The following is a 9044-nucleotide window of genomic DNA, read 5'->3' on the forward strand; positions in this document are numbered from 1 at the left end:
CATCCATAGTATAGAGTAGTGAACAGTACTGTCCATAATGTAGCATAGAGCCCATGTCGTAAGTCCAGGGTGTTCCCAGAGTGGTATACCAAGAAGCAAGCTAGATCTACTCAGGGTCTATTAAATCTAGCCAGCTTCAGTTAGCTTCACATTCCAGCTCAGGCTTCATCCGTACTACGATGGTGGATTTTGCTCGTCCACCTTCCTAAAAGGCTGTCACATGCTTCCCAGTCGAAACAGTTTAAGCTTATACATTTTGTGAAGTTTTTGTTCATTTTGGTGTTCGGTAGGTTTTTTTCAGCTGTTCGCGTGCACCAATTTTTTTGTTGAGGCAAGTCAGAGTTTGGTAGTCGAAGTCTACACCCCTTCATCAGTGATTGGTTCACAGTAGGGGTGGGAACTATGGACGGGATTCTTCAATGAAGTGTTTGCTATCATTCACTTGAGAAGTACTGCACTAAACTGATGTGTAATTGTGCGACTAAGACCTCCTCTGCAAAAACATAAAAAATGATGTACAGTTTTTATTATGAATACATTTCTTTCTTTTGTCCTATAAATTTCACTTAGCAAAAATTATTTAATGTCAACGCAAAATTGATTGTGAGGACGAACAAAGGTACTCTTTACATAGTCCTATGTGCATCCCAAATCAACCCTATAAAGTACATTATCGGCCATGGTCAAAAGTAGTACACTATGTAGGGAATAGGGTCCCATCAGAGGACAACCACTCATGATGCATCATGGACAGTAGCTGTGAAGTGATACACATTGCTACAGTGTGGTTTTTACTATGTTTATGAGCTGACTAGTACAAAATATACTGTATTTCAAACATAGAAATGGATAAATTGGTTAACAGGCCTATGTGGCTCTGGTGTTTGCTGTCTGTCAGGGTGGGTGTGGTCTCCCATGGCACCACATTACATCACAATTGTGATGTCATAAATGATTGTATTCTGATATGATGACAGCCTAAATGGTTTGACATAGCGTTACTGTCACATTACAGCAACACTTACAAGTTCAATTCAGGGTCAAAATCATTTCTATATTTTGGATGGTTATTTTTGAAGTGATTGGTGGTAAGTAGTTGTGACCACTTGTGATTTAGTGTGAAAAGGCCTACTTTGTGACACAATTTAATTTAGATGATTTAAATAATAATATTTTGAAGCCATATTGTATCTTTTTCAGGATAACTGTAATTGAAGGAACTATGGGAAAGTTCTCCTTCCCAAGGCTCATCATAAGAATGGTTAGAATCTCTTTTCTCTCACCACCCTCATAGTCAAAACTCCAGTGATTTAAAATCATCACTTTGACATATAGGCCTATGAGCTTTTCTAGGATTGAAAATAACAAACTTGTATCACGATAACCTCATTACTGACTGCATGTTTGTCATCATTTTCATTTCTAGCCATGGGCAAAGCGGACTGCACAGGACGATTTCTGCACAGAAACTACTGAACTCCACAGGCCCAGAACACACCAGCCTCACAACTCCTCACAACTCCCCAGCCTTAATGTAAGTCCCATCTGCAGGCTAAATCTACGACCCACTAAAGTGGTCCAGACTAATCATGTATGGCCAATCAGTGTAAACTTTGTACTAACTACGGCTTGATCTAGTGTCAACATTATACCTTATTGATATTGTATATCAATGAAATACAATGGAAGGCACATAATAATCCAATGAGTAAAATAAAATATACCATGTTCTATTCTCAAAATCCCTACTGCCCTAAAGGTGTGTAGGCAGGGCAAGGAGAACACCGATTCAACCCAGAAGAAGAGGAAAAAGAAGAGACTAAATGAGAAGGGAACCCAGGTTGAACTAGGCATGCGGGAGGATATCCATGACCTTGACCTCGCCCATTGGAGATTGGCTAGAGAAACATGGAGAACTGAGCGAGGAAACATGAGGGAGATTAAGGCGCTGTATGGAGAAATATTTAGGCTGCACCAACTCTTGGAGGAGGTAACAAGAGAAGTTTTCTTTAATCAGACTTTCATATAAGTATATATACTGTAGTTGCTTTAGATGTTCCCAATCCTGATACACAGAAATGAGATCTAAATAGATAGAATAGTGAAATAAGAAGGCAAGAAAAAAACGGAACACTGGAAGTATTCAGAGGAAGGTCTGCATTCTGCACTGGTAGTATTCTCAGGAAGGTCTGCATTCTGCACTGGTAGTATTCTTAAGAAGGTCTGCATTGTGCACTGGTAGTATTATTAAGAAGATCTGCATTCTGCAATGGTAGTATTCTTAGGAAGGTCTGCATTCTTAGACAAAAGTTGAAAAAGAATGGAAGAATTTCTGAATTGGAATGATTCCAAAAGTTCATTTTCCTAATAGGCTAATATACAGTAATAAAACATGTTTTCTCTATGATATTTATTACCCATACACATGTAATTGTTTTAAGATGGTAATAACAATCACCATCAAGCTTTTAAGTAATACAAATGTGTCTGTCATCATACAGATTGGGGTGGATAAAGGGGTGATCAAGCAGCGCTCCACCTCCTCCATTCTTTGTCCCGTCTCCCCGACACTGCCAGCTTTCCCCTGGTACAACCTCCATAGGTACCTCGCCAACAGCCAATCGGAGCCTGACCAGCATGCTGCCGGCACCCAGAAGGACCCATCTAAGAAACACTCAATCTTTCCCCCTCTGGACACACAGAGCTGCACCTCCCCTGATAAATGGCCTCCTTCTCAGTTCAAGACGTCACACCCACACGCTTCACACCGATTTGCTGTCCCATCCCACCCCCTGGCTTCCGGCCCTCCTGCCCGGATGAGACAGACCCATCCGCACGTCCACCCCAGGTCCTCATTGACTGGCCAGGAAAAGGTTAAGGATGAGGTCAACAGGCCAGAGATTGCATCGCCTGAGGAATTGTCTGAGGAAGTTCAACGGAGAGGCGCAGAAATTGCCAATATGTATAAAGCACAGCTGAAAGAGAGGATGGCCCAAAAGAGAAAGGAAGAGATTCTGAAGAAAAGGGTAAACAACGATGACAAGAACGATGACACTGAGGCCTTCTGCTCCTCTGCAGTAAAACAATCCAATACCCCTGCCACAGCCCCCGAGCGCCCGGCCAGCCCAGACGCCACGCCAGTGGCCGCCCGAGAGGACACTCAGGGGGACACCCAGCAGGACCTGGCAGACGTTGTGAATGTGCTCAAGAGGCAATCATCTGATCTATACCTGCCTGACGACGTTTGTGAGGAGTCACTCACATGGAAGTCCATTTACGAGGAGCTGTGCCCGCTCGCTCACAGGGTGAACACAGAAGCTGACTACATCAAGGCACTACGCGTCATCACTGAGAAGGCTGTGACTCCCTCGTGCTCGTCTGAGGATGATGTGTCTCAGAGTGTGAGTGAGGTCACAAGTCAGGAGGGGAGTAGTGAAAGTGAGGAGAGCATGAGTGGACAACAGCAGAGATGTCTACACAGGGAACCTTATGGTGAGAGGGACAGGAAGGAGATTGATAGTGGTAAAATGGAAGGGAGATATGCAACCGCCACTGCATTGTCTATGATGGCAAGCCGAGGGAAAGAAGAACTTAATGCCATGAGCTACGCAGACAGGATCAAATATTTCAAGGACGAGGCTAAGAGAAATGAAGAGATGATGAAGATTGAAAGGAGGAAGGAAAAAGCCAGGGACGAAGAGCTCAAAAAGTGGGAAAAGAGACAGAAGAAATTGAATGAGGAGGAAAGGAAAAGGACAGAAAATATGGAAAAAAACAAGTTAGAGGAGCAGAGGAAAAGGGAGAAGGCAGAGATGAAACTAAAGATCGAACATGAGAAAAAGAGACAAGAGCAAGAGAAAAAAGAAAGAAAGAAGCAGGAGATGCAACAGAAGGCCCGTGCAAAAGAAGAGAAAAAGAGGGCAGAGGAAGAGAAAAAGATGGAGAAAAAGAGGGCAAAGATGTTGAAAAAGATTGAGAAACAGAGGATGGAGGAGGAGAGGAACAGGGAAAAGGAGAGAATGAAGGTGTTGGAGATGCAGCAAAAGGCACGAGAGAAAGAAGAGAAGAGGAGGAAAGAGGAACAGAAAAGGAGATTGAAGATACAGCAGGAACAAGAGAAGGAGGAACAGAAAAGGCAGACAAGGATACGGGACGAGGATAAGAAGAGAGCAGAGCTTCAAAAAATAAAAGATCACGAGGCCAGGTTGTCACGATCGTGTGGCGGATTGACGGACCAAAATGCAGCAGTTGGAAAATAAGCCATCTTCTTTTATTTTTAAAAGATGACAAACAATAAACACGAAACACTTAAACAAAATAACAAAACAACAAAACGACCGTGAAGCTACAAACGTTGTGCACATACATACAGGCTACAAACGTTCTACATAGACAATTACTCACAACCAATGAGAGCCTATGGCTACCCTAAATAAGGCTCCCAATCAGAGACAACCGAAATCAGCTGTCTCTAATTGGGAACTCATTCAGGTAACCATAGACTCTCCTAGACAACTAAACATACATAGACAACGCTAGACATCTACACTCAACACAAACCCATATACTACACCCCATAACCCCTTTACCATATAAACACCCAAAACTAACAAAACATAAACATTCCCCATGTCACACCCTGACCTAACTAAAATAATAAAGAAAAACAAAGAATACAAAGGCCAGGGCGTGACATAACCCCCCCCTTGAGGCGCGAACTCCGGGCGCACCATACACAGTCTAGGGGAGGGTCTGGGTGGGCTTCCCACCACGGTGGCGGCTCCGGCTCTGGTCGTGGTCCCCACTTCACCACAGTCCCTAACCACCTCCTTAGCCTCTTCAAAATGACCCCTCTCCACATTAATCCCATTGCATTAAGGGACAGCTCCGGACTAAGGGCCAGTACCAGGGTCAGGGGCAGTACCAGGGTCAGGGGCAGTACCAGGGTCAGGGGCAGTACCAGGGTCAGGGGCAGTACCAGGGTAAGGGGCAGCACCAGGGTAAGGGGCAGCACCAGGGTAAGGGGCAGCACCAGGGTAAGGGGCAGCTCCGGACTGAGGAATGGCAGCTCCGGACTGAGGAATGGCAGCTCCGGACTGAGGAATGGCAGCTCCGGACTGAGGAATGGCAGCTCCGGACTGAGGGACTGCAGCTCCGGACTGAGGGACTGCAGCTCCGGACTGAGGGACTGCAGCTCCGGACTGAGGGACGGCCCATGGCTGGCTGACAGATCTGGCTGCTCATGGCTGGCTAACGGATCTGGCTGCTCATGGCTGGCTGACTGATCTGGCTGCTCATGGCTGGCTGACTGATCTGGCTGCTCATGGCTGGCTGACTGATCTGGCTGCTCATGGCTGGCTGACTGATCTGGCTGCTCATGGCTGGCTGACGGATCTGGCTGCTCATGGCTAGCTGACGGATCTGGCTGCTCATGGCTAGCTGACGGATCTGGCTGCTCATGGCTAGCTGACGGATCTGGCTGCTCATGGCTAGCTGACGGATCTGGCTGCTCATGGCTAGCTGACGGATCTGGCTGCTCATGGCTAGCTGACGGATCTGGCTGCTCATGGCTAGCTGACGGATCTGGCTGCTCATGGCTAGCTGACGGATCTGGCTGCTCATGGCTAGCTGACGGATCTGGCTGCTCATGGCTGGCTGACGGATCTGGCTGCTCATGGCTGGCTGACTGATCTGGCAGATCCTGTCTGGTTGGCGGCTCTGGCAGATCCTGTCTGGTTGGCGGCTCTGGCAGATCCTGTCTGGTTGGCGGCTCTGGCAGATCCTGTCTGACGGACGGCTCTAGCGGCTCCTGTCTGACGGACGGCTCTAGCGGCTCCTGTCTGGCGGACGGCTCAGTGGGCTCATGGCAGACGGGCGGCTTTGCAGGCTCATGGCAGACGGGCGGCTTTGCAGGCTCATGGCAGACGGATGGCTCAGATGGCGCTGGGGAGACGGATGGCTCAGATGGCGCTGGGGAGACGGATGGCTCAGATGGCGCTGGGGAGACGGATGGCTCAGATGGCGCTGGGGAGACGAGCAGTTCAGTCATCGCTGTGCAGACGGCAGACTCCTGCCGGCTGAGGCGCACTGTAGGCCTGGTGCGTGGTGCCGGGACTGGTGGCACCGGGCTGGGGACATGCATCTCAGGGCTAGTGCGGGGAGCAGCAACAGGACGCACAGGACTCTGGGGACACACAGGAGGCTTGGTGCGTGGTTTAGACACTGGTGGTAAAGGGCTGGAGACACGCACCATATAGCTAGTGCGTGGAGGAGGCACTGGTGGTACTGGATTGGGGCGGGGAGGTGGCGCCGGAAATACCGGACCGTGCAGGCGTACTGGCTCCCTTGAACGCCGAGCCTGCCCAACCTTACCTGGTTGTATGCTCCCCGTCGCCTGACCAGTGCGGGGAGGTGGAATAACCCGCACCGGCCTATGTAGGCGAACCGGGGACACCATGCGTAAGGCTGGTGCCATGTACGCCGGCCCGAGGAGACGCACTGGTGACCAGATGCGTTGGGCCGGCTTCATGACATACGGCTCAACGCTCAGTCTAGCCCGGCCGATACGTGGAGCTGAAATGTACCGAACCGGGCTATGCACGCGTACAGGAGACACCGTGCGCTCTACTGCGTAACACGGTGTCTGCCCGTACTCCCGCTCTCCACGGTAAGTACAGGGAGTAGGCGCAGGTTTCCTACCTGACTTCGCCACACTCCCTTTAAGGCCCCCCCCAAGAAATTTTTGGGTTGTACTCACGGGTCTCCAGCCTTGTCTCCGTGCTGCCTCCTCATATCGCCTCCTCTCGTCTTTCGCTGCCTCCAGCTCTTCACGAGGGAGGCGATATTCTCCAGGTTGATCCCAAGGTCCATCTCCTTCCAATTCGTCCTCCCAACTCCAGAAATCCTGTGTAGGTAGGTCCTGTTGCCGCCTTCCATGCCGCTTGGTCCTATGGTGAGTAATTCTGTCACGATCGTGTGGCGGATTGACGGACCAAAATGCAGCAGTTGGAAAATAAGCCATCTTCTTTTATTTTTAAAAGATGACAAACAATAAACACGAAACACTTAAACAAAATAACAAAACAACAAAACGACCGTGAAGCTACAAACGTTGTGCACATACATACAGGCTACAAACGTTCTACATAGACAATTACTCACAACCAATGAGAGCCTATGGCTACCCTAAATAAGGCTCCCAATCAGAGACAACCGAAATCAGCTGTCTCTAATTGGGAACTCATTCAGGTAACCATAGACTCTCCTAGACAACTAAACATACATAGACAACGCTAGACATCTACACTCAACACAAACCCATATACTACACCCCATAACCCCTTTACCATATAAACACCCAAAACTAACAAAACATAAACATTCCCCATGTCACACCCTGACCTAACTAAAATAATAAAGAAAAACAAAGAATACTAAGGCCAGGGCGTGACACAGGTTCAAGATGGAGATGGAGAAACTGTATGAGAGAGAAGAGAGGAATGCACAGATTGAAAGAGAAAAGAGGCGTGCGCTGTGTCAGAAAAAAGGGCAGACACAGAGAGCAAAACAGGTGGTGGCATACGAGGTCACAGCGTCTACATCTGACGCCTCTGTGCGGAGGGAAGAGAGGGAGCAGCGTCCAGAGACCGCTCACGCACAGTCTGCGAAGAGGAGAACAAGGAAGAAGCAGAAGAAAGAGGCGGACGAGGCATTGACAACTTTTGTGTAGATGACAAAAGAAAATACTACCAAAGAAAATTAGAAAATAAGCAAAAGGAGGAAAATATTATAAGGAAGCCAGGCATGAGGGTGAAGAGGAGGAAACATGAGAGAGGAGGAAGGGAGACCAGAGTGGTTCATCAGGAGGTCAGTAGGAGATACAGAATTCAAGTTCTGATGGACAGAATCAGGAAGGACCATGGGATAAAAGGTAAATGAGATTAGCAGTAAAGAGCTGAGTGGATCAAAAGAAAGTAATGGAAAACACAAGGGGGGAGGCAAGATAAACAGAGACCCAGAAAAAAGAGGTGAAAACATTTTATAAGAGTAAAAGAGAGGAGATTGAACTAGAATTCCCATGGACATATGGCCAAAATAACTATCTAAATAACTAAGGATGAGCAGAAAAGGAGAAGACCAAGAGCACAGGAAAAAGAGCCAACAGACATGTCAAAAAGAACCGAAGTCTGCCTCTTCTACTTCTCTTTTAAAGTTGCTTTGGTTTCCCTTTGTCCTCTTTCCAAGCCTGTTCAAGTCTGAGATAGATGAAAAGAGCAGCCAAAGAAACAGATCTGTTGAAGCATCAATTGGAAAGGATGGGAGGGTTGGAGGAGGAGCACAGCTGGATGACTACATTAGGTAAGTGTTTACTATCAACGCCTGTTCTCTGTAGACAACTGTATTAGTGTTGATAGACGTGCATTTATGCAATGTCTTTCAACTCAAACACTACAATTCCTGATCTCATGTGATTATTCACCTCATGTGATTGGGCTTTCGGATGTTTTTTTCCTGAAACAGATTGTGGCATATTAGGTCACTTTATCTGTTGAAGCATCAATAGGAAAGGATGAAAGGGAGGGAGGCAGGAAGAGGAAAACACAGAAGAGCAGATGAGGTAAGTGCTTGGGCTTGTGATGAGAGGATAGGGGCTCCAGAACTGGGGTTCATGATTGACAATTCTCAGACAAATGTATTACTGTGAATCCCATTCGTTCAATGACTGTTTGATTCATTCCTGACGGGATATAATTGTTTTACAGGATGTTCTGCTTCCATGTGGATTGACAGCATTGCTTTCATGAGCTGCTGGAGGACACCATGGAGGAAGAGGGAGAGGGTCTATGATAGGCAGTTTGCCATGGCCCTAAATGGGCTTTTGGATGTTAATTCTTCCTGCTATATATCATGCAACTTTACAATAAAAATGAATTGCAAGCATCAGCCTTTTCTGTTTGATTGTGATCAGTGCAGTAGTAGTAAGATTGGTGTAAACCCAATGAATATTCTGACCTTCTAGGCAGAGTTCCTCTGTCCAGTGTCAG

General features: G+C 47.3%; 1 protein-coding gene across 1 annotated transcript; it reads left to right on the forward strand.

The window, feature by feature from the left end:
• Positions 1–634: 634 nt before the first annotated feature.
• LOC129836022 (golgin subfamily A member 6-like protein 22) lies at positions 635–8744 on the forward strand. The gene is made up of 5 exons (XM_055901760.1): positions 635–1534; positions 1760–1990; positions 2502–4204; positions 7456–8358; positions 8521–8744. The coding sequence occupies exons 2-4, from the start codon at positions 1853–1855 to the stop codon at positions 7727–7729; spliced, it is 2115 nt and encodes a 704-aa protein (XP_055757735.1). The 5' UTR covers positions 635–1534; positions 1760–1852; the 3' UTR covers positions 7730–8358; positions 8521–8744.
• The last annotated feature ends 300 nt before the right edge of the window (positions 8745–9044 follow it).

This window comes from Salvelinus fontinalis, chromosome 37 (assembly GCF_029448725.1).
Source record: "Salvelinus fontinalis isolate EN_2023a chromosome 37, ASM2944872v1, whole genome shotgun sequence".
Classification (NCBI taxonomy): Eukaryota; Metazoa; Chordata; class Actinopteri; order Salmoniformes; family Salmonidae; genus Salvelinus; species Salvelinus fontinalis.

Excerpts from the sequence above, each read along its gene's own strand:
- LOC129836022 (XM_055901760.1), top strand. The coding sequence starts at position 1,853 with ATGCGGGAGGATATCCATGACCTTGACCTCGCCCATTGGAGATTGGCT. Across the intron at positions 1,991-2,501 it reads TGCACCAACTCTTGGAGGAG|ATTGGGGTGGATAAAGGGGT; the intron begins GTAACAAGAGAA and ends GTCATCATACAG. Across the intron at positions 4,205-7,455 it reads ATAAAAGATCACGAGGCCAG|GTTCAAGATGGAGATGGAGA; the intron begins GTTGTCACGATC and ends GGCGTGACACAG.